Source organism: Chiloscyllium punctatum, chromosome 36 (assembly GCF_047496795.1).
Source record: "Chiloscyllium punctatum isolate Juve2018m chromosome 36, sChiPun1.3, whole genome shotgun sequence".
NCBI classification, from domain to species: Eukaryota; Metazoa; Chordata; class Chondrichthyes; order Orectolobiformes; family Hemiscylliidae; genus Chiloscyllium; species Chiloscyllium punctatum.
In genome coordinates this window covers 42,132,077-42,157,379 of record NC_092774.1, presented here as the reverse complement: position 1 = coordinate 42,157,379, position 25,303 = coordinate 42,132,077, and the positions used below count along the sequence as shown (strand labels likewise).

General features: G+C 52.9%; 1 protein-coding gene across 1 annotated transcript; it reads right to left on the bottom strand.

The window, feature by feature from the left end:
- Positions 1 to 1,833: 1,833 nt before the first annotated feature.
- On the bottom strand, positions 1,834 to 15,372 carry LOC140460982 (uncharacterized). Its single transcript, XM_072555749.1, has 3 exons — positions 15,227 to 15,372; positions 10,588 to 11,530; positions 1,834 to 3,003 (listed from the first exon to the last, which is right to left on the bottom strand). The coding sequence occupies exons 2-3, from the start codon at positions 11,259 to 11,261 to the stop codon at positions 1,983 to 1,985; spliced, it is 1,695 nt and encodes a 564-aa protein (XP_072411850.1). The 5' UTR covers positions 11,262 to 11,530; positions 15,227 to 15,372; the 3' UTR covers positions 1,834 to 1,982.
- Between the last annotated feature and the right edge of the window lie 9,931 nt (positions 15,373 to 25,303).

Genomic DNA, 25,303 nt, shown 5'->3' with positions numbered 1-25,303 from the left:
TTGCTCCTCTCAGCCTAAAAATATGCCCCCCTTAGTCTTGAAATACCCTACTCTAGGGAAAAGACAGCTGACATTCACCTCATCCATACCCCTCGTGATCTTAGAGACCTCTATAACCCCTCAACCTCCTACACTCCAGGGAAGACAGTCCTCTTCCCCATAACTCAAACCCTCCGCAAGGGAAGTCAATGGCCTGGCTGGATGATTAATCCAGAGACCCAGCCAATGTTCTGGGGAGACGGATTTGAATCCCGCCATGGCACATGGTAGAATTTGAAGTTAATAAAACTCTGGAACGAAAAGTCTCATGATGACCGTGAATCCATTGGCGATCGTTGGAAAAGCCCATCTGAGGAGATCTGCCACCCTCATCGAGTCTGGGTCTACGTGTGACTCCAGACCCACAGCAATGTGGTTGACTCTTAATGGCCCTCTGGGTAATTCGGGATTGTGGGAAGATTAGATTAGATTCCCCACAGTGTGGAAACAGGCCCTTCAGCCCAACCAGTCCACACCGACCCTCCAAAAAGAGTAACCCACCCAGACCCATTTCCCTCTGACGAATGCACCTAACACTACGGGCAATTTAGCATGGCCAATTCACACTAACCTGCACATCTTTGGACTGTGGGAGGAAACCGGAGCACCCGGAGGAAACCCACGCAGACACGGGGAGAACGTCGCCCGAGGCTGGAATCGAACCTGGATCCCTGGTGCTGTGAGGCAGCAGTGCTAACCACTGAGCCACCATGCCACCCACGGGGCAATAAATGCTGGGCCTGGCTAGCCATGCCCTCATCCTGTGAATGAATTCTTTAAAAAATTCCCGGCAACATCCCGGTAAGTCTCTTTTTTTTTTGAACCCTCTCCAGTTTAATAATCTCCTGGGTGACCCAAACTAGACTGTCCTCCAGAAGAGGCCTCACCAACGTCCTGTATGACCTCAACATGACATCCCAACTCCTGTACTCAAACGTTTGAGCAATGAAGGCAAGCACATTAAATGCCTTCTTAACCACCCTGCCCACCCATGACGGAAATTCCAAAGAATTATGTACCCGAACCCCGAGGTCTCTCTCTGTTCTACAACACTACATTTGGAACATTGCGTACAATTTTGGTCGCCATATTACCAAAAGGATGTGGATGCTTTGGAGAGGGTGCAGAGGACGTTCACCAGGATGTTGCCTGGTATGGAGGGTGCGAGCTATGAAGAGAGGTTGAATAGATCAGGATTATTTTCATTGGAGGTTGAGGGGGGAACCTGATGGAGGCCTACAAAACCATGATCGGTACAGACAGGGTGGATAGCAAGAAGCTTTTTTCCCCCCAGAGTGAGGGACTCAATTACTAGGGGTCACAAGTTCAAGGTGAGAGGGAAAAAGGTTAAGAGGGATATGCGTGGAAAGTTCTTTACACAGAGGGTGATGGGTACCTGGAACACATTGGCTGATGTTTCGAGTCTAACTGACCCTTTATCAGCTTTGACAAAGGGTCAGTTAGACTCGAAACATCAGCTCTTTTCTCTCCTTACAGATGCAGCCAGACTTGCTGTGATTTTCCAGCATTTTCTCTTTTGGTAACAAGTCAATGACCCCAGCAGATTTTACAACAGCCTTAAAGGATGCACTGTCGTGCTCATGAGTCACACTGAGCTCTTGGCTCAACCTCAGACACCAGGAGTTGGCACAGTAACGATAAAGTGTGTTTAACACATCCTGAATTTTTAATCTCCAGCTCACTTATTATCGTCAGCGGAAACAAAATCCCCAGCAATCAGAACGAACATGGTTCAGTCCCGAATGTCAGCAACATCAGAATCTAATCCTCGAGTCTCTTGTGAACCCGCTGGTGCGTACACGCTACCCAAATCTCTTGGTGCTGCGGAAGCAGCCGTGGCGCCCTCTCCCCCTCGCAAACTGGCCGCAGGCCCTTCAGTCCCGTTGGGGCGCCACCCCAAGTCAGTGTGCTTGCAGAGGCCTCTAGTCGGGGTGACCGCTCTGGTGCCTGAGGAGGTTGGAGGAGGAGGTGAACCCCTTCCCACACAGGGTGCAGGTGAAGGGCTTCTCCCCGGTGTGCACAAGGCGGTGCTTGCGCAGGGTGGACGAATCGCTGAACCCGTTCCCGCACACGGGGCAGGCGAACGGCCTCTCCCCGGTGTGGGTGCGCCGGTGGGTCAGCAGGCTGGACAACTGAGTGAAGCCCTTCCCGCAGTCGGGGCAGGCGAACGGCCTCTCCCCGGTGTGGGTGCGGCCGTGGGTCAGCAGGTTGGAGAACTGGCTGAAGCCCTTCCCGCAGTCGGGGCAGGCGAACGGCCTCTCCCCGGTGTGGCTGCGCTGGTGCTTCAGGAGGTGGGAGGAGTGAGTGAAGCCCCTGCCGCACTCGGGGCAGGCGAACGGCCTCTCCCCGTAATGAACCCGCCAGTGGCTCTGGAGGGCGGCCGAGTCGTCGAATCCCTCCCCGCACACGGAGCAGACGAAGGGCCTCTCCCCGGTGTGGAGCCGCTGGTGGGTGAGCAGGTTGGATGACTGACTGAAGGCCTTCCCGCAGACGGGGCAGGTGAACGGCCGCTCCCCGGTGTGGACCCGCCGGTGGGCCAGCAGGTTCGCGGACTGCGCGAAGCCCTTCCCGCACTCGGAGCAGATGAACGGCCGCTCGCCGGTGTGGACCCGCTGGTGGGTCAGCAGGCTGGACGAGTCACCGAAGCCCTTCCCGCACTCACAGCAGGTGAACGGCCTCTCCCCGGTGTGAGTACGCCGGTGCCTCTGTAGGTTAGATGAATCTGTGAATCCTTTCCCGCACTCCGAGCAGATGAATGGTCTCTCGCCGGTGTGGACTCGCTGGTGCGTCTGCAGGCTGGACGAATCATTGAACCCCTTCCCACACTCGGAGCAGGTGAATGGCCTCTCCCCGGTGTGACTGCGTCGATGAGATTCCAGTTGGGATGGATAATTAAACCCCTTTCCACAGTCCACACATTTCCATGGCTTCTCCATGGGCGGCCTTATGTCTGCTTTTAAAGTCGCATCCACACTCAGAACCCGTGTCCCGTTTGTTCCCGCTGTGATGCGTTTTCATAGGATGCTAAAGTTTTCCAGCCAGTGAACTGGAACACTCTCACTCGTGTGTGTACCTTTCTGCTTTCCCAGTCGCGTTGACGTTTAACACATCGTTTTGCAGAGACGAACATGCCACAATCAAAGACATTCGGGTCCCAGCTGAATCGAGCGATGCACCACCAGGTTCTCTCCCTGCCTTCGGCGATACCTTGTGAAAGGAGTTTGCAAACATCAGGATTGGAGGCAGGGGATTCAAACTCAATATTCTAACTTCGACGCAACACTCCCTCAGAGCATCCACTCCAACCAGCCCGCGTGAATTTGGATGCGGTCCTGCCCTTGGCCTCCTTCCTCAGGACCCTACCCTACTCTGAAACCCCACTTCTCCCTGGGCACACCTTCTGCCCCCTCCCTTCTCCTCCCCTCCCCCACCTCCTTGGACAACCTGCTGTGCACCCCAGTTTAAGACGTCCTTACATGCTCCACAAGCCCCCCTCTTTGCTCAGCTTGCAGCGTCCCATCACCCCACCAGCTTTGGTGAGACATCTGGACCCAGCAGCAGTGGGGAAAGTAGGGTTATGGCCACTCCTCGCTGCTCTGCCCCATCAATTAGCTGTGACTTGACTGCAAAGATCGAGATCCACGGTGCAAGTCTCAATTTTGTTACGCCGCAAATTCTAAAACAAAAAGTAATCCACGTCTTACTTGCTTCTTGTCCCTTTGCCAGTGAGTTTAAAACACAGCCCAAGCCCCAGCTGCAAGAATCTGCTCTGGAAGTTCCTGGGACAATGAAGACACAAGGACAACAACAACAACCCTGCAAGGTTCCAACCATCAATGCTGGTCCCACCCCTCCCGCCGGAGACGCGTCTCTGATTGGTTGGAGGACCGCTGGGTCCTCCAGGCGAGCCCTGCTCTCTATTGGCTCCGGGCGCCGTCGCTCATCGGCGGGTCGGCGCTGACCCTTCCGGCTCCGCCCCTTCCGCTTCAGTCGATCGATCGGCCGGTCGGGGCAGGACGCGGAGGGAAGTCCCGCCGGAGGAGGGGGTAGGACGACGCTGGAAACCGCTCAGCAGGTTAGCGGACATCTCGCGGGGGGGGGGGGGGAAGGAGGAGAGGAGGCAGAAAGGGAGCAAACCCCTTCAACGTAAAGGGCGGTCGTTGACTGTCTCTTTGCAACGGACGGTTATGTCGGGGTACCATGGGAACCGGCCGCCATCTTGCGGGCCGCGGGCGCGCATGCGTCGCAGCCGCATCGCGGCGGCAATGGGCGGGGCTTCGAGGACAATGGGTGGGCGGGGCTTCAGGGTCAGCTGGTCCCAGTGCCCTGGAGGGGGAGTATCTTTGTCCCAACACGCGGGATTGAGATGGGAGCAGCCTTCTCTCCCCATTGCAGAACAACAAACATTACATCGGGGGTACGGAACCTACTCCTGCAAACGACCATTTGATGTGTGTGACCCTGGCCGTTCAGCCCCTCTGCTCTCCCACTCCCCATCCCTTGCTACCTCTGGTCCAGTGGAAAATAGCAAATACACACACAAGGCAGTTGTTCTGCACCTCCACACACACACGCTATTTTCCTCTGCAGCTACCTTTCCCACTTGTATTGAAGTCTCTGCCATTAAAGTTTTAAAAATCACACAACAGCAGGTTATAGTCCAACAGGTTTAATTGGAAGCATTGGTTTCAGAGCTCCCTCATCAGGTGCTTGTGAAGGAGCGTCGCTCCGAAAGCTAGTGTGCTTCCAATTAAACCTGTTTGGACTATGACCTGGTATTGTGTGATTTTTAACTTTGTACACCCCAGTCCAACACCGGCATCTCCAAATCATGGCCATTAAAAGTTACAGTGCTTTGGACAACCCCTGGTGTCCAACATGCTCCATGGCAAATGCCTAGTCTCTGCTGTGGCTGTGTCCACAGAACTATCTGATATTTCAGGCAGGTCCATTCCCACCAATCATCATCATCAATCGTGGTTACTGCTACCACACAGGGAAATAGGTACTCATTCATGAGGCTTGGTCTGATTGAGCAGAATAGGTTTATTACCAAGTACATAATAACAAACTACATCTGAATTTCACGATAGTCTCTCATGAGTTTAGTTGAGACTTAGGAGTGACTACACATCACTGTTTTGCTACACAACACTTACACATTGGTTAGCACCTTCCATGAACAGTTCTTAATATCTTAGACGGATTGCAGTGACTCAAGAAGGCAGCTCGTTCCCATTTTCTCAAGGCATTACAAGATCATCCAGCCAGCGTTTCCCATATCCTGAGAACAAATTTTAAAAAGCTGATGGACTGAGCTCATCTCTTAACATCATTTAACTCTTTCAGGTACTGAGTGCCTTACAGAACATAGAGAAGTGCAGCACAGAACAGGCCCTTTGGCTCACGATGTTGTGCTGAGGATTATACCTAATCTAACCTGTGCTCCCCTCAATTCATTGCGATCCATGTGCATGTCCAGCAGTCACTTAAATGTCCCTAATGACTCTGTTTCCACCACCACAGCTGGCAACGCATTCCATGCATTCACAACTCTCTGCATAAAGGACCTTCCTCCTAATATCTTAAAACTATGACCCCTCGTGCCAGTCAGTCCTGCCCTGGGAAAAAGGCTTTGGCCACTGACTCTATCCATGCCTCGAATTACCTTGTATGCCTTGGATCAGGTCACCTCCCCTATGTTACAGTGTCTTCATGGGATGAGGATTTGCAGCCCGTTCTGACATTCATTATGAACAGAGCTGATCATCCAACTCAATACAGTGTTCCCGCTTTGACCCCGTATCCTTTTATTCCTTAGAACGATATCTGACTCCTTCTTGAAAACATTCAATATTTTTGCTTCAACCACTTTCTGTGGCAGAGAATTCCACAAGGTTACACCCACTTCCTGGGTGAAGAAAATTCTCATCTTACTCCTACATGGCCTACTCCGTATCCTTTGATTGTAACCCCTTGTTCCTAACCCCCTGGGCATCAAGAACATCCTTCATGCGTTGACCCTAAGTCCTGTTCGAATTTTAGCGGTTTCTCTGAGATTCTCCCCCAGCCCATTCCTCTAAACCCATGAACATAACCCATAAACATAGACCTAACCAATTCCATCTCTCTTTGCTGCTGGCTCAGGGACTGGCTGCCTCACAGCACCAGGGGTCTGAGTTCGATTCCAGATAACTGGCTGCGTGGAGTTTTTGCATTCTCCCCATCTGCGGGAGTTTCCTTCCACAGTCCAGAGGTGTGCAGATTCGGTGGACTGGCCATACTGAATTGCCCAGGAATGTGCAAGTTAGGTGGATTAGCCATCAGAATGCAGGGTTACCAGGATAGGGTAGGGGAATGGGTCTGGGTGGGACGCTCGAGAGCAGGGGTTGTTTAGACTCTATGGGTGAAATCGTTTACCTCCGCACTAAGTCATAGAGATGTACAGCATGGAAACAGACCCTTCGGTCCAACCTGTCCATGCTGACCAGATATCCCAACCCAATCTAGTCCCACCTGCCAGCACCCGGCCCATATCCCTCTAAACCCTTCCTATTCATCTACCCATCCAGAGGATTCTACGAAATCCCAGAAATGGTCTGATGAACCTTTGTTGCACCCTCTCCATGGCGAAGTGATATTGTTGGTACAGTAGATCTGCTGTATAATAATGGAGTGCATGGTGGCTGGCAGGGTGCCTTGATGTATATTGCTGGCTTAAGGACTACAGGGCTGCTCTGTCTTTTGAGGTGTCACCACACCTCAGCTGAGGGGTGAAGTTGAGAAGGCAGAACTTTCAGGGCTACCTCAGCCGGCGTGGAAATTGTACCTAGTTTATCAGCATTGCAAATGTAATTTGTTCTTGTATTTTAACCAGACTGCATGAATAAAATGTGTTTTGCTTCAAACCTGGGAGCTTGACCGATCAAATTACACCTGGAATACAGCACTACATTCTTACTTTTTGAAGCAAGAAAAAGCTACGGTCCAAACTATCTTAACATTTCCAGGGGGTCTGGTCTGATCTATAAGTCACCATCAAACAGCCAACAATGATCGAACTCCTGGTCAAGGCTATAGATTTTTAGGTTTTATTGTCACATGTAGTCAACTGCAGGAGTACAGTGAATAGCAGACGATCTTGCCACACACCGTGCCATTTTAGATAAACAAAGGTACTCGGTACAAAAACACAAGTACAAGCTCGTAAAAGAAACACAGTTTTAAAAAGTTGAGCATTACTTTCGTAGATCAAATAGAAAAATAAAATTAACGCCCTTCCGAATATATACTAGAAAAATAAAGGAAGTTAAAAGTTCAACAGTGTTTGAGTCCTCTGCTTAGCTCGCTCTTTGGGATACCTCCACTGTCTGTTCTTGACACCGATCCTGCAGATACTGAGGGGTTGGGGGGGAGCCTCCCTCACCACACACTCCTCCTCTGTTGCACCACAATGCTATTGTAGTTACCACTGCTTCCCAGTCCCCTCCTGCTGCCTCCAGAACATGCCCAGATACCACCACGCCAGCCAGGCCGAGAGGACGCCTTGCCCAGATACCATGCTTGAGGCTGGAAGTGAAGAAAAGAAATACCAAGAGACAGAAAAAGAAAGAGAAAGAAACACACACAGAGCAGATTAGCTGCAGCTGAAGTCTCTGACTCTGCTGCCATCTTGGTCACAGGGATCTATCCCCCTGACTATACTAATCCCATAATACAGGGAGTTAAAAACAGCAAGTATTGGAGAACCTCAGCAGGTCTGGCAGCTTCTGTGAAGGCAGAATCAGAGTTAAAACTTCCAAACTCAGTATGGCTCTATTACACTATGGCAATGAGGAACTGTGATGAATTAGCACGCTTCAAATTGAAGATTTAATCAGTGGAAAGTTATGGGACATTCTGGTGGTTTCAAATTAAGAACATAAAATGTAATAAAGGTAAAGTTGATTTTTTTTAAATTGCAAATTGCTTTCAGTCACAAGTCCTCGGATTAAAGACAAAGGTTATAGTGTCCATTATGATAATATCATGGAATGGTTACACATTTGGTCCATTGTGTCCACGCTGGCCTCCAAAGAGCAAATCGACTTGTTCAACCCATTTGTCATTTCTCCACAACCCAACACATTTCGGCTTTTCAGACAATGATCCAGTTCTCTCTTGAACGCCTCTATCAAATCTATCTCCACCGGACTCTCAGATGGTGTGTTCCAGATCCTCAACTCGTGTGTTGTAAAACTATTCCCTTTCTCTTGTCACGTTTTTTATCTATCGTTTTAAAGTCTGCGTCCCCTGATTCTTCATCCGTCTGACTAGAGGAGCAGTTTCTACCTACCCACCCATTCAGAGACCCTTGAACACCCCTTATTTAAAACCTTCTTTAATCTCTTTCTCTTCAGGACCAACAGCATCAACTTCCTCAATTTATCCATGTATCTGGAATTCCCCATCCCTTTCTTTTGAATCTTTTCCATGCCTCTCCAATGCTTTCACATCCTTCCTAAAGTGTTGACCCCCAAAACAGAACACAGTACTACAGCTAAGAGAAACGGAGATTGACAATGGCTCACCAGAACTCCCTTTGTGCTCTATGCTACCATTACTAAAGCCAATGATCCCACAAACTTCTGTAATAGTCTGAAAGGTGCACTATCAAGGGCACTCGCTCATTACAGAAGTTCTTATCTGAGAAACAAGCCTATATTGGTCAGAGCAATGAGTATAAGAGTTAGGATGTCATGCTGCGGCTGTATAGGACATGGGTTAGATCATAGCGAATCTTGAGAAGATTTGTAGCTCAGGTTAAGGTTTTGGATGTAGGTTCATTTCCAGATGTTTTGTCACCCTACTAGGTAACATCTTCAGTGGGCCTTCAGTTGAAGCACTGCTGAAAATTCCTGCTTTCTATTTATAGGTTTGGGTTTCTTTGGGTTGGTGATGTCATTTCCTGGTGATGTCATCACCAACCCAAACCTATAAATAGGAAGCAGGAATTTTCAGCAGTGCTTCGCCTGGAGGCCCACTGAAGATGTTACCTAGTAGGGTGACAAAACATCTGGAAATGAACCTTCCAGCTCAGCGAGCAAACCTACATCCAAAATTGGTTTGGCCACTTTTGGAATGCTGCGTTCAATTCTGGTTTCCCTGCAAGATGTTGTTAAACTTGAAATGGTGCAGAAAAGATTTTACAAGGATGTTTGAGCTAAAGGGAAAGGCTGAATAAAGCTGCTGCGGTTTTCCCTGGAAAGTCGGAGGCTTGAGGGGGTGACCTTGTAGAGGTGATTAAATCATGAGTATGGATAAGGAGAATAGCTGGAGTCTTTTCCCAGAGTAGGGAAGTCCAAAACTAGAGGGCATAGGTTTAGGGTGAGGAGGGGGGGCCCAAAGATTGAAAAAGGACCTAAAGGGGCAACGTTTTCATGCAGAGGGTGGTGTGTGAATGGAACAAGCCGCCAGAGGAAGTGGTGAAGGCTGGTACAATTGCAGCATTTAAAAGGCATCCGATGGGTACATGAATAGGAAGAGTATAGAGGGATATGAGCCCAAATGGTGCTAAATGGGTCACTGGATTAATTTCGGGTATCTGGTCAGAATAGATGAGTTGGACCAGGCTGTACAACTCCATGACTGTAATAAAGATCTTCTGCACTGATTACATTTAAAATGTGCAACTTAAAAGCTGGAGGAGGCGATTCAGCCTCTTGAGCCTGCTCCACCAATCGATAACATGACAGTTGATTATACTGCGGCCTCAGCTCCTCTTTGGTTCTACCGTGTACAGCAACGCTTCCCAGTGTGGGGGTCAGGACCTAAGTGGGTTCGCAAGCTAAATGTCTTTTAAACATTGTAACTACCCACATCCACCACTTCCTCTGGAAGGTCATTCCATACATGAACCACACTCCCTGTAAAAGAAGTTGCCCTTCATGTCTTTTATTAAAATTTGCTCCTCTCGCCTCAAATAAAAAGACTCCTAGTCTTGAAATCCCCCCCTCGAGGGCAAAAACACCCTCCATTCACCTTATCTCTGTCCCTCATGATTTTATAAACCTCTACAAGGTTACCTTTCAACCTCCGATAGTCAAGTGAAAGACCTCCCAGCCTGTCCATCCTCTCCTTATAACCCAAGCCCTCCATTCTCGGCAATATACTGGTAAAACTCTTCAGAAGCCCCTGTCCAGCTGAGCAGCATCCTTCCTAGAACAGGGCACCCAGAACTGGACACAGTCCACACTGTACAATCTCAACTTGACATCCCAATCCCTATGCTCAAAGGTCTGAGCAACGGAGGCGAGGTTGGGTGAGCTGATCATTTAAAACACAACTGATCCATCTCTCACATCCCAAACGTTAAGGGATATATTTAGGGACGAGCAATAAATGCTGGCCAGCCAGCGGTGCCCACGTCCCAAGAAGATTAAAAGCACCATCTCAGTCAATGGAGTCATTAATAACGTCCACACAGCAGACGCCAACCATCATAAATGAAGGTTTTTGAACAGCAAAATCCAGTCCCGGCCCCGTCACTTGTGAACTCGCTGGTGCACCTGCAGGGTGGATGACCGGGTGAATCTCTTCTCGCAGACCGAGCAGGCGAACGGTTTCTCGCCAGTGTGACCCCGCTGGTGTGTCAAGAGGTGCGTGGACTGCGTGAAGCCCTTCCCGCACTCGGGGCAGGTGAACGGCCTCTCCCCGGTGTGGACACGGCGGTGCTTCCTCAGGGTGGACGCGTCACCGAACCCCTTCCCGCACTCGGCGCAGGCGAACGGCCTCTCCCCGGTGTGAACCCGCTGGTGGGTCAGCAGGGACGACGAGTCACCAAATCCCTTCCCGCAGTCGGAGCAGGTGAACGGCCTCTCCGCGGTGTGGCTTCGCCGCTGGTGTGTCAAGAGGTTAGAGGAATCAATGAAGCCCTTCCCGCACTCCGTGCAGGTGAACGGTCTCTCCCCGGTGTGGACACGCTGGTGCTTGCGCAGGCTGGACGAATCACCGAATGCCCTCCCGCAGTCGGAGCAGACAAACGGCCGCTCCCCAGTGTGAAGCCGCTGGTGCGTCTGAAGATTGCAGGCAGCAGCAAATCCCTTCCCACACTCGAAGCAGGTGAATGGCCTCTCCCCGGTGTGACTGCGCCGATGGATTTCCAGCAGAGACGGCTGCTTGAATCTTTTCCCACAGTCCCCACATTTCCATGGTTTCTTCATTGTTCTGCTATCCTCTTTATTTCTCCATGTCTGACCATTGCTTGTATGATCGTTCACAAACAGATTTTCCCCACTGTAAATGACGTGTGATGCCTTTGAACTGGTCTTTCCACAGTCACTTCACTTGTATATCTCACTAGGATGTGTTCACAAGTGATTTTTCCCAGTCACACCGACATTGAAAATATTTTTCCATCTCCCTTGAAAAGTGTAGTGATATTCAGGTCCTGATGAATCGAATGTCTGTTATCAAGATGATGCAATTTGCCCTGCAGAAGGAAGTTACAAAAGTCATGATAGGACTGAAATTCACAACAAACAACTCCAGCTTCTACACTGGAAACTACAAAATACTAGCGACCACAGCAGGTCCTCAGAAGATTCATCTGGACTGGAAATGTTAGCTTGCTTTCTGTCCATGGATGATGCCTGACCCACTGAGATCTCCAGCATTCTTGTTTTCAGTATGAATTCCAGCATCTGCAGCAATTTTCTCCTCCAGTTTCCAGACGGTTTAAGCAATCTTTCCCCTTTTTATGAGCAGCTATGAGCCCCAATTTAAGAGAGTGTCATTACCCGGCCACCTCCAACAATCCTCCACTTCATTACCATCCCGCACTACGCCCTCTTTAGAATCCCATCCTAATTTAAGCAGCTGCTGGACAAGTTCTTCCCCCTCACCCCACCTCCTTCCCCCCCGCCCTCCCCCCCCCCTCCCCCCCCCCCTCCCCCCCCTCCCCCCCCCCTCCCTCCCCCCCCTCACCCCCCCCTCCCTCCCCCCCCTCCCCCCCTCATCCCTCCCCCCCTCATCCCTCCCCCCCCACCCCCCCCTCCCCCCCTCATCCCTCCCCCCTCATCCCTCCCCCCCCCCCCCCCCCCCCCCCCCTCTCCCCCCACCCCCCCCCCCCCCCTCCCCCCCCCCCCTCCCCCCCCCCCCCCCCCCCTCCCCCCCTCACCCCTCCCCCCCACCCCCCCTCCCCCCCTCTCCCCCTCCCCCCCTCCCCCCCCTCTCCCCCTCCCCCCCTCCCCCCTCTCCCCCTCCCCCTCCCCCTCTCCCCCTCTCCCCCTCCCCCCCCCCTCCCCCTCCCCCTCCCCCTCTCCCCCTCCCCCCTCTCCCTCCCCCTCCCCCTCCCCCCTCTCCCTCCCCCTCCCCCTCCCCCTCTCCCCTCTCCCCCTCTCCCCCTCCCCCCCCCCCTCCCCCTCCCCCTCTCCCCCTCCCCCCTCTCCCCCTCTCCCCCTCCCCCCTCTCCCCCTCTCCCCCTCCCCCCTCTCCCCCTCTCCCCCTCCCCCTCTCCCCCTCCCCCCTCTCCCCTCCCCCTCCCCCCTCCCAATTCCCCCCTCTCCCCCCTCCCCCCTCCCCCCTCCCATCCCCCCCCCCCCCCTCCCCCCTCCCAATTCCCCCCTCTCCCCCCCCCCTCCCCCCTCCCCCCTCTCCCCCTCCCCTCCCCCCCCCCCCTCCCCCCCCCCCTCCCCCCCCCCCCCCCCCCCCCTCTCCCCCCCCCCCCCCCCTCACCCCCCCCCCCCCCCCCCCCTCCCCCCCCCCCCCCCCCCCTCACCCCCTCCCCCCCCCCCTCCCCCCCTCCCCCTCCCCCCTCTCCCCCTCCCCCCCCCCCTCCCCCTCCCCCTCCCCCTCCCCCCTCTCCCCCTCTCCCCCTCCCCCTCCCCCTCTCCCCCTCTCCCCCTCCCCCCCTCTCACCCCTCTCCCCCTCCCCCTCTCCCCCTCCCCCCTCTCCCCTCTCCCCCTCCCCCCTCCAATTCCCCCCTCTCCCCCTCCCCCCTCCCCCCTCCCAATTCCCCCCCCCCCCCTCCCCCCTCCCAATTCCCCCCTCTCCCCCCCCCCCTCCCCCCTCCCCCCTCTCCCCCTCCCCTCCCCCCTCCCCCCTCCCCCCTCCCCCCTCTCCCCCCCCCCCCCCCCCCTCTCCCCCCCCCCCCCCCCTCTCCCCCCCCCCCCCCCCCCCCTCTCCCCCCCTCCCCCACCCCCCTCTCCCCCTCCCCCTCCCCCCTCCCCCCCTCTCCCCCTCCCCCCACTCCCCCACCCCCCTCCCCCCTCTCCCCCTCCCCCTCCCCCTCTCCCCCTCTCCCCCTCCCCCCCCCCTCCCCCTCCCCCTCTCCCCCTCCCCCCTCTCCCTCCCCCTCCCCCTCCCCCCTCTCCCTCCCCCTCCCCCTCCCCCTCTCCCCCTCTCCCCCTCTCCCCCTCCCCCCCCCTCCCCCTCCCCCTCTCCCCCTCCCCCCTCTCCCCCTCTCCCCCTCCCCCCTCTCCCCCTCTCCCCCTCCCCCCCTCTCCCCCTCTCCCCCTCCCCCTCTCCCCCTCCCCCCTCTCCCCTCTCCCCTCCCCCCCTCCCAATTCCCCCCTCTCCCCCTCCCCCCTCCCCCCTCCCAATTCCCCCCTCTCCCCCTCCCCCCTCCCAATTCCCCCCTCTCCCCCCCCCCTCCCCCCTCCCCCCTCTCCCCCTCCCCTCCCCCCCCTCCCCCCTCTCCCCCTCCCCCCTCTCCCCCTCCCCCCTCCCAATTCCCCCCTCTCCCCCCCCCTCCCCCCTCTCCCCCTCCCCCCTCTCCCCCTCCCCCTCCCCCCTCCCCCCTCTCCCCCTCTCCCCCTCCCCCCTCTCCCCCTCCCCCTCCCCTCCCCCTCTCCCCCTCTCCCCCCCTCCCCCCCCCTCCCCCTCCCCCTCCCCCCCCTCCCCTCCCCCTCTCCCCCTCTCCCCCTCTCCCTCTCCCCCTCCCCCCCCCTCCCCCTCCCCCTCTCCCCCTCCCCCCTCTCCCCCTCTCCCCCTCCCCCCTCTCCCCCTCTCCCCCTCCCCCCTCTCCCCCTCTCCCCCTCCCCCTCTCCCCCTCCCCCCTCCCCCCTCCCAATTCCCCCCTCTCCCCCTCCCCCCTCCCCCCTCCCAATTCCCCCCTCTCCCCCTCCCCCCTCCCAATTCCCCCCTCTCCCCCCCCCTCCCCCCTCCCCCCTCTCCCCTCCCCTCCCCCCTCCCCCCTCTCCCCCTCCCCCCTCTCCCCCTCCCCCCCTCCCAATTCCCCCCTCTCCCCCCCCCTCCCCCCTCTCCCCCTCCCCCCTCTCCCCCTCCCCCTCCCCCCTCCCCCCTCTCCCCCTCTCCCCCTCCCCCCTCCCCCCTCTCCCCCTCTCCCCCTCCCCCCTCTCCCCCTCCCCCCTCTCCCCCTCTCCCCCTCCCCCCTCTCCCCCTCTCCCCCTCCCCCCTCTCCCCCTCTCCCCCTCCCCCTCTCCCCCTCCCCCCTCTCCCCTCTCCCCCTCCCCCCTCCCAATTCCCCCCTCTCCCCCTCCCCCCTCCCCCCTCCCAATTCCCCCCTCTCCCCCTCCCCCCTCCCAATTCCCCCCTCTCCCCCCCCCCTCCCCCCTCCCCCCTCTCCCCCTCCCCTCCCCCCTCCCCCCTCTCCCCCTCCCCCCTCTCCCCCTCCCCCCTCCCAATTCCCCCCTCTCCCCCCCCCTCCCCCCTCTCCCCTCCCCCCTCTCCCCCTCCCCCTCCCCCCTCCCCCCTCTCCCCCTCCCCCCTCTCCCCCTCTCCCCCTCCCCCCTCTCCCCCTCTCCCCCTCCCCCCTCCCCCCTCTCCCCCTCCCCCTCCCCCCCTCCCCCCTCCCAATTCCCCCCTCTCCCCCCCAACCCCTCCCCCCCAACCCCTCCCCCTAACCCCCCCAACCCCTAACCCCCCCAACCCCTAACCCCCCCAACCCCTAACCCCCCCAACCCCTAACCCCCCCAACCCCTAACCCCCCCAACCCCTAACCCCTCACCCCTCCCCCCTAACAAACCCTAAAACAAAAAATTTTCCTTAAACTTCTGAAAATAATAATGGTCCTCCTGCATTGCTCCTCATTTTGCTCACTCTCAGTGCAACAAAAGGTTTGGCCCAAGTCACAACTAACTACCTCCACAAATTGCAAAACATAATTTTCTGTGGGGGATAAAATGCATTGTATTAATAATTGTTCCAGCCCCAATCAAATCTAACCTCCTCAGGATGGAAACTCTTGCACAAAACAGCACATTATCCTCCTTGGAGAGTGGACAGGGTTAATGTTTCGAGTTTCTCCAGCATCCACAGTCCTTTGTTTGATCCAGCTTGGCGCTGGATGCCCAAAACGCCACGTTCTGTGATTGGATGGAGGGAGACTATCGGCCCTGTAGCACCGCCCATTGGTGGGCAGTCCCGTCAATCATTGTCGGAGGGCGCGACAAGGCCGGCGCGGCGGGAGGGCGGGCTTACAGCCTATACGCTCTGTGATTGGTCGGAATGGAACAAGCGGGCCCACCCGCGATTGGCTGGTTTATCCGTCAATAATTCGGTGAGCATCTGTTATTGGTTGGAGAACCATTTGTACGCCCCCATTGTCCTGACTATCTTTAACGTCGTCACAACCCTGTCACGTGCAGCTTGCTGGAATGAAGGGGCGGGCGTTGGCGTGACGACACATCCGCTTCCTGTTCGGCGAGCTTTGCCGTTAATGGTACCGCTTCGTCGCCTGGCTGTCATGCTTATTTGTCCTAGTGTTGTGGAGGAGGGGTGGGATTTCCGAAGAAAGGAATACGCAGCAACTGACACGACACGACACGACAGGAGCTTCTCCGATTCCAAGTACAAATCCAACTCTCGCTTTATCGGTGCGCGGGCTGAAGAGGCTGGCGGCTCGCGTTGCTACAGCAACCGGCCGCCATCTTGCAAGCCGCGCGGGTGATGTGTAGGTGCATGCGCCACCGCAGCCATCATCTGGTTCCCGGGACAATGGGTGGGCGGGGCTTCATGGTCTGTCGGAGCTTTGGTTCCAGGGACAATGGGTGGGCGGGGCTTCATGGTATGTCGGAGCTTTGGTTCCAGGGACAATGGATGGGCGGGGCTTCATGGTCTGTCGGAGCTTTGGTTCCAGGGACAATGGATGGGCGGGGCTTCATGCTCTGCTGTCGGAGCTTTGGTTCCAGGGACAATGGGTGGGCGGGGCTTCATGGTCTGCTGTCGGAGCTTTGGTTCCAGGGACAATGGGTGGGCGGGGTTTCATGGTCTGTCGGAGCTTTGGTTCCAGGGACAATGGGTGGGCGGGGCTTCATGGTCTGTCAGAGCTTTGGTCCCAGAGTCCCCCAGGAGGGAGCATCTTTGTTTTAAGTGGAGTGGAGGTGCTAGTGTTGGACTGGGGTGGGGGCAAAGTTAAAAATCACTATGCATCAGGTTATAGTCCAACAGGTTTATTGGAAGTACTGGATTTTGGAGCACTGCTCCTTCATCAGGTGGGGCAAGATCATAAAACACACAGACCTTTTAGCAAAAGATCACAGTGTCTTGCAACTGAAACCATATACTAAACAAACCGAGATTGTTGTTATGTCTTTCATCTTTTAGAATGGGTTGCAGGTTTCGGTTCATTAATACGTAAATCCCAGAACTACTTTAATGCATTCTAGGAGAAAGTGAGGACTGCAGATGCTGGAGATCAGAGCTGAAAATGTGTTGCTGGGAAAGCGCAGCAGGTCAGGCAGCATCCAAGGAGCAGGAGAATCGACGTTTCGGGCATGAGCCCTTCTTCGGGAATGAGGAAGGTGTGCCAAGCAGGTGAAGATAAAAGGTAGGGAGGTGGGACTTGGGGGAGGGGCATTGGAAATGCGATAGGTGGAAGGAGGTTAAGGTGAGGTTGATAGGCTGGAGTGGGGGTGGGGGCAAAGAGGTTAGGAAGAAGATTGCAGGTTAGGAAGGCGGTGCTGAGTTTGAGGGATTTGATTGAGACAAGGTGGGGGGAGGGGAAATGAGGAAACTGGAGAAATCTGAGTTCATCCCTTGTGCTTAGAGGGTTCCCAGGCGGAAGATGAGGCGCTCTTCCTCCAACCGACGTGTTGCTATGGTCTGCCGATGGAGGAGTCCAAGGACCTGCATGTCCTTGGTGGAGTGGGAACTGTTGAAAGTTAGACTAAAGATCCTGCTTCAGTGGGAGTTGAGGCTGCGTCTATTGTTCCAACTTCTTAATAAAGACCAAAGCTGCACAAGCTGTTTACAGAAGTCGGTCTGGTAGACTGCTCCTCACCTCTGCCTGAAAACCTCTCTTCAAAAACAACATGACAAACTAACCTCTTAAAGCCACAGCATCAACACATCAGTTGCCCTCCATCCTTGATGATACAGTCCAACAATTTCCCCACCACAGATGTTCAGGCCCACAGATCGAAAAATTTCATTTGGGGGTGGTCACTTGCTAGCCACATGGACGTGGACAGGAACAGTCGTGCTCAGCTGCCAATGTACAAGAGTCATTGGGACAAAAATTGAGGGGAAAAAACCGAATGATGCCGATTCTCATTCCCCACCATGTTAACTGTGGCCAACGGAGATCTCACTGTACCTCTCACATAAGCCAGTGCGAACTGATGATGAATAAGTTAGCACTTTTCAAGGTGGAGGTTTTAACAAGTGCTACATTTGAGACCACAGATGGGAAACTTTGGACCTAAAGGTGAATATAGGATAGATAGAGTCATGGAGTTGTACAGCACGGAAACAGAATCTTCGGTCCAACTCCTCCACGCTGACCAGATATCCTAAATGATTGAATTGAATTCCTTGACAGCAGGCCTGGTAGATGGATTCTATAGATGGCGGTTGGTCTTTGTGATTGTCCAGGCCAAGTTCACCACTCTCTGTAACCGTCTCTGATCTTGAATGGTACAGTTGCCATACCAGGTAGTGATACATCCAGACAGAATGCTCTCGATGGCGCACCTGTAAAAGTTGGTACGGATATTCTCCATCGTGCCAAATTTCCTCAGATGCCTGAGGAAGAAGAGATGTTGTTGGGCCTTTGTAGCCAGTACGTCCACATGAAGAGTCCAAGAAAGCTTGTTGTGGACGACCACTCGCAGGAGCTTGACACTCTCCACTCGTTCAACCTCTGTGCTGTTATTGTGTAGGGGGCATGAATAACATCCTGCTGAAAGTCAATAATGAGTTCCTTGGTTTTGCTAGCATTAAGAACTAGGTTGTTCTCAGTGCACCATTTTTCCAGGTTTTCCACCTCCCGTCTGTAGTCTGTTTCATCGCCATCTGAGATTCAACCGGCTATGGTGGTGTCATCAGTGAACTTATAAATGGCATTAGTCTGGTATTTGGTGACGCAGTCGTGGGTACAGTAGGGGGCTGAGTACGCACCCCTGGGGGGGTTCCAGTGTTGAGTGTTAATGAGGATGAAATATTGTCCCCAGTCTTCACTGATTGTGGCCTGTGGATCAGGAAACTGAGGATCCAGTTCAGAGAGTGGGGATTAGTCCGAGATCACTAAGTTTAGTAATCAGTCTCGAGGGGATAATAGTGTTGAAGGCTGAACTGTAGTCAATGGGTAGGATTCTTACATCGCTGTTCTTGGTGTCAAGATGTTTTAGGGAGGTGTGAAGGGCAAGTGATATGGCATCTGATGTGGATCTGTTGGTCCAGCAGGCAAATTGGAGTGGGTCAAGAGCAGTGGGGAGGCTGGAGTTGATTAATGCCATGACCAGCCTTTCAAAGTACTTCTTGACCACCGAAGTTAGGCCCACTGGGCGGTAGTCATTGAGACATGCTGCATGAGCCTTCTTAGTCACAGGGATGATGTTGGCCCTATTTGCCAGCACCTGGCCCATATCCCTCTAAACGCTTCCTATTCATGTCCCCATCCAGATGCCTTTTAAGTGTTGTCATTGTACCAGCCACTTCATCTGGTAGCTCATTCCAAACATGCACCACCCTCTGCCTGAAAAACTTGCCCCTTGGGTCCCTTTTAAATCTTGGCCCTCTCACCCTAAAACTATGCCCTCTAGTTCTAGGCTCTCACACCCCAGGGAAAAGACCTTGTCTGTTCATCCTATCCATGCCCCTCGTGATTTTACAAACCTCTTTCAGGTCACCCCTCAGCCTCTGATGATCCTCTCCCTATATCTCAAACCCTCCAACCCCAGAAACACCCTTGTAAATCTTTTTTGCACCCTTTCATGTTTAACAACATCTTTCCTATAGCAGAGAGACCAGAACTGAATGCAGTATTCCAAAAGTGGCCTCTCAGCCGCAACATGACCTCCCAACACCTATACTCAGTGCACTGACCAATACAGGCAAGCGTCCCAAATGCCACCTTCACACCCTGTCTAACTGCAACTCCACGTTCAAGGGAGTATGAACCTGTACCGCAAGATCTAAAGTTTGTCTTTGCAAAATGAATTAATTACCAGTGTCTGAATTAAGAACAAAGATCACTGTTCTTTTTAAATTCATCCATGGGATGTGGGTGCCGCGCATTGGGCCAGTACTTATTACCCAAAGAGCAGTTAGGAGTCAGCCACATTACTGTGGATCTGGAATCACACCTAGGCCAGTCAGGGTAAGGACAGTAAATCTACTTCCCAAAAGGACATCACTGAACCAGATGTGTTTTTATGATAATCAGCAATGGTTACATGGAATCATACAGCATGGAAACTAACCCTTTGGTCCAATCAGTCCACACCAACAATGTACCCAAACTATGGGTGGCACAGTGATTAGCACTTCTGCCTCACAGCACCAGGGTCCCAGGTTCAATTCCAGCCTCAGGCAACTGTCTGTGTGGAGTTTGCACATTCTCCCATGTCTGCGTGTGTTTCCTCCGGGTGCTGCGGTTTCCTCCCAAAAGTGTGTTGGCCATGCTAAACTGCCCATAGTGTTAGATGTAGGGGAATGGGTCTGGGTGGGTTGCTCTTCGGAGGGTCGGTGTGGGTTTGTTGGGCCGAAGGGCCTGTTTCCACACTAAGTAATCTAATCTAATAAACTAGTCCCTTTTAAGGTTAACATGCAGGTTCAGTTGGCAGTTAGGACAGCAAATGCAGTGTTACCATAGATTTCAAGATGGCTGGAATACAGCAGCAGGAATGTACAACCTCAACAAGTACAAGGCTCTGTTCAGATCCCATTTGGTAAAATTGTGAGCAGTTTTGGACCCTGTATCGAAGGGAGATGTGTTGACATTGGAGGATGTCCAGAGGAGATTTACAAGAATGATCTTGGGAATGAAGGGTTCCTCCATATGAGGAGCAGTTGAGGACTCTGGGTCTGTACTTGCTGGAGTTTAGAAGGATGAGAGGCCTGGATGGAGTGGGCGCGAAGAAGGTGAATCCACTCTGAGGAGAGACCAAGAACTGAAGTTGGCCACAACCTCAGAGCGAAGGGACAGCCCTTTAGAACTCCGATACGGAGGAATTTCTTCAGCCAGAGGGTGGTGACTCTGTAGAACTCATTGCTGCAGAGGGCTGTGGAGGCCAACTCTTTGAGGGCATTTAAGACAGGCATAGGTTCTTGATTTGTAAGGAGATTGAGGGTTACACTGAAGACAGGAGAATAGAGTTGAGAAACAAATCAGTCATGATTGAATGGTGGAGCAGGCTCTTTGGGCAGAATAACCTAATTCTGCACTTCTCTCTTATGGTCTTAATAGCCTTGCTTTTTAGTTCCAGGATTTTACTGAATTCAGATTTCACCATCTGCCGTGATTTGTTTCCACAGAACATTAAAATAAAACAAAACTGCAGGTTCTGAAGATCTAAAACAAAAAAAAAACACAAATTGCTGGAAAGATTCGGTAGGTTTGGCAGCATCTATTGAGACAAAGGCAGGAGTGGGTACTGCAGATGCTGGAGATTATAGTCTGGATTAGAGTGGGGCTGGAAAAGCACGGCAGGTCAGGCAGCATCTGAGGAGCATGAAAATTGATGTTTCGGACAAAAGCCCTTCATCAGGAAGCCTGACCTGCTGTGCTTTTCCAGCACCACTCTAATCTTGACTCTATTGAGACAAAGCAAAGTTAACTGCTTTCTCTCCACAGACTCTGCCATACCTGCTGAATTTCTCAGGCAATTTCTAATTTGTCCACAGAACAATTAGCCCGGGGTTCATCATTATTATTCCAGTGACAGTTCAAAGGTGACACAGTGCTGAGCTGATCGTGAACACACAGAATGTTGTAACTATGCTTAACTGGGTATAGTTTACACAGGATGTTAAATGTACTGAGCATCAGCAGCCCACATACATGTCCGTGTTCATTTCAGTTGACGCTACTTCATGGGAAAAGGTCACTGCTAAATGGACCTGTTCAAGGTCAAAGGGACCTTTTCACGCTTAACTGGACCAGTTCAAGGTTAATGACATCTTCTCCCTAATTGCCTTTGAACTTGCTTGGCCATTTCAGAGAGCAGTTCGGAGTCCAGTGGTGATTGAGAAGCTGTAGGCCACCAGGGGTAAGGATGATAGATTTCCTTTCCCAAAAGGACAGTCAACAGCAATTATATGGTTGCCTTGATGCTAACCTTTTATTCCAGATGTAGACTGAATTCCAATTTCACCATCATGGGATTCGAACCCAGAACAGTAACCTGGGCTCCTGGAGAACTAGAGTCATAGAGATGCACAGCACGGAAATAGAACCTTCGGTTCAACTCGTTCATGCCGACCAGATATCCCAAATTAATCCCATCCCTTTTGCCAGCATTTTGCCCATATCCCTCCAAACCCTTCCTAGTCATATACCCATCCAGATGCCTTTTAAATGGTGTAATTAGACCTGTCTCCACCACTTCCTCTGGCAGCTCACTCCATACACACACTACCCTCTGCATGAAAACATTATCCCTTTTAAATCATGCTCCTCTCCCCTGAAACCTATGCCCCCTAGTTTTGGACTCTCCCACCTTGTCTGTTCACCCTATCTATGCCCCTCATGATTTTATAAACCTCTGGCTCCGACGCTCCAAAGAAAATAATTCTAGTCTATTCAGCCCTCTCCCTATAGCTCAAACCCTACAACCCTGGCAACATCCTTGTAAATCTTTTATAAACCCTTTCAAGTTTCACAATACCATGCCGATAGCAGAATAACCTAGTCACTCAACCATTGTCATCAGCCGTCATCCTAAGATTGTACAAGCAAATGTTTGGCCCATTGTATTCATTGCTGGCGCTCCTGGAGCAACCCTACTCCCCTGCCTTGAGCTCATGGGTCCTGAGCATGTTTCTTCTTCAGATACTGATCCAGTCCTCTTGGGGAAAGCCATGGTTGTATCGCCCTTGAACACCCTCCCTGACCGTGCATGCCATACCCGGCCTGCTCGCTATGTGAAAACGGCTATCTCTCACGCCACCTCCTTTTGTCAATCACCTCGGAGTATTACCCTCAGCTTCCCGATGGTCTCCACCGCTGGGAGCAGTTTCTCTCAGTCTGCTTCGTCCAGACCTCCTTAACCAAATCTTCTCCAAAGCGATGCCCACCAGCTTCTCCAATCCATCCACTTATCTGAAGTTCCTCGTCCCGGAGTTCCCATGATTCGTTTTCTGGACCCGGTGCGCCCAGGAGTGGCAGATGGAGCTTAATTTACACCAGCTTGAGGTGTGATGCTGTTGCTAAGGCAAACCAGGGGAGGACTTGTACAGTTAATGGTAGGTCTCTAGGGAGTGTTGCTGAACAAAGAGACCTGGGGGTTCAGGTACTTCATTCTTTGAAATCTGCACAGCAGGGAGATAGGGTGGTTAAGAAGGCATTTATCATGCTTGCCTTCATTGCTCAGACCATTGAGGATAGAAGTTGGGATGTCATGTTGCACTTGTGCAGGATGTTGACGAGGCCACTTTTGGAGTGCTGTGTTCAGTTCTGGTCACGCTGCTAGAGGAAGGATATTATTAAATTGGAGAGGCTTCAGAAATTATTAAGCAGGATGTTGCCGGGACTGGAGGGTTTGAACTATAGGGAGAGGCTGAGTAAGCTTAAGGCCTTTTGCCCCTGGAGTATCGGAGGCCAAGGGGTGACCTCATCGAGGTTTATCAAATCATGGAGGGCATGGATAGGGTGAACAGACAAGGTCTTTTTTCCCAGGATAGGGGAGTCCAAAATTCGAGGGCATAGTTTTAAGGTGAGAGGGGAAAGATTTGAAAAGGACTTGAAGGGTACCTTTTTCACTCCGAGGGTGGTGTGTGTATGGCATGAGCAAGTGGTTGGAAGCTGGTACAATTACAAGGCATGTGGATGGGTGTATGAATAGGAATGGTTTAGAGGGATATGGGTCAAATGTTGGCGAATGGTAGCCGGTCAGATTGGAATGTCTGGTTAGCACAAACAGATTGGACCGAAGGGTCTACTTCCCTGCTGTGTCTCTCTATGGACACTCTCTACTGCCTCCATATCTTTCTGAAACTGTAGCACCTGCATTTGGACAGAACATGCCCAGCTGACAGGAAGCCACAACATCGCAAAGGTTCAGAGTGACTCCCTTGATTTTCTGTTTGTCGTCTCTGTTAATGAAGCCAAGGATTCCACAAGATTTCTAACAACCTGAAAAGGTGCACGAAAGAGCTAGTCAGGCAACCTGAGAGACCACAAGGATTTGGCACATACATCGTTAAACACAGTTGATTTATTTAACAGAGTCAGAGTATTGATTTCCAGGTCACTTATTGAGCTCATTAACAGAAGCAGAGTTAGAGCCAGCTATCAGAATGAGGCAGGGTTCTGCCCTGGATGTGACGAATGGACTCAACAACAGCATGATGCAGATCCTGTTCTTGTGAACCCGCTGGTGTATGCATGGAGCAGCGAACTGACGGAGTCCTTCCCACACTGGGAGCAGGGGAACAGCTTCTGTGTGAGTGTAATCCCATGGCACAGTAGGTTGAACAACTGTTGAAATCTCGTCACACAGCGAGAGGAACTGAATGACAACCTCCTCAGTGTGAAGTCAGAGAATCCTAGAATCCCTATAGGGTGGAAACCGGCCTTTTGGCCCGGCGACTCCACACTGACCACCTCCCCCACACCATATCCCTATGACTGTACATTTCCCATGGCTAATCCGGCTAGCCTGCAGATCCCTGGACATTACGGGCAATTTAGCACCAGTAGTCCACTTAAGTTGCACATCTTTGGACTGTGGGAAGAAGCTAGAGGAAATCCACGCAGATATGGGCAGAATGTGCAAACTCCACACAGTCATCCGAGACTGGAATCGAACCCGGGTCCCTGGCACGGTGAGCCACCGTGCTGCTAGCTCTGTCAACCTTTAAAAGTTACCACTCGTACATCGGATCGTTAGAAGCAAGGGTTCTCTCATTGGTGTGGCGGTTTTGGTTTGTAGGGAGGTTGGATGAGCAGGTTCTGATGGATCGAGTCAGTCAAATGTTTGTTTCAGCTTACCACCTGAAACTCTTTCCCCCTCTCTGACCCTGTTTTTTTTAAAAAAAAGACAAGTTCTGTACAATGTTGTCACCACAGGTACAGGGTAGAAATTGATAGAAGGAAAGTTGAGTTCCTGCCGAAGTTTCCCCAAACCCACTCTGACAACCTCCCTCCTCATTGAGGATGTTGCCTTGAGGGAGTCTGAAGGATGTTGTGAAACTTGAAAGGCTTCCGAAAAGCATGTTTCCACGGTTGGAAGGTTTGAGCTGTGGGGAGAGGCTGAATACACTGGGGGCTAAATTCCCTGGAGCATCAGGGACTGAGGGGTGACCTCATGGAGGTTTATAAAATCACGAGGGGCATGGATAAAGTAAACAGACAAAGTCTTTTCCCTGGGGTGGGGGGAGCCCAGAACTAGAGCGTTTCGGTTTAGGGTGAGAGGGGAAAGATATAAAAGAGACCTGGGGGCAACTTTTTCACACAGAGGGTGGTACGTGTATGGAATGAGCTGCCAGAGGAAGTGGTGGAGGCTGGTACAATGACAACATTTAAAAGGCACCTGGATGGGTATATGAATAGGAAGGGTTTGGAGGGATATGGGCCAAGTGCTGGCAAATGGGATTGGATTAATTTTGGATATCTGGTCAGCATGGACCGAAGAGTCTGTTTCTGTGCTGTACATCTCTATGACTGATCCCCTCATCACTGGATGTGCTGTCCTCCCCAACCCCCCCAACCCCCCCACCAACCAGTTCGTGAGGTTTGCTTAATTTTAAATCAGCCACATCCCACCCAACCCCAACTATCTTCCACCACAGAATCGATGCCTTTTCCACCACCCTCTTTGCCTGGACATCCCACCATAAATAAACCCCTTGCAGTTGTTC

Excerpts from the sequence above, each read along its gene's own strand:
- LOC140460982 (XM_072555749.1), bottom strand. The coding sequence starts at position 11,261 with ATGAAGAAACCATGGAAATGTGGGGACTGTGGGAAAAGATTCAAGCAG. Across the intron at positions 3,004-10,587 it reads GTGCACCAGCGAGTTCACAA|GCCGCCCATGGAGAAGCCAT; the intron begins GTGACGGGGCCG and ends AGCAGACATAAG.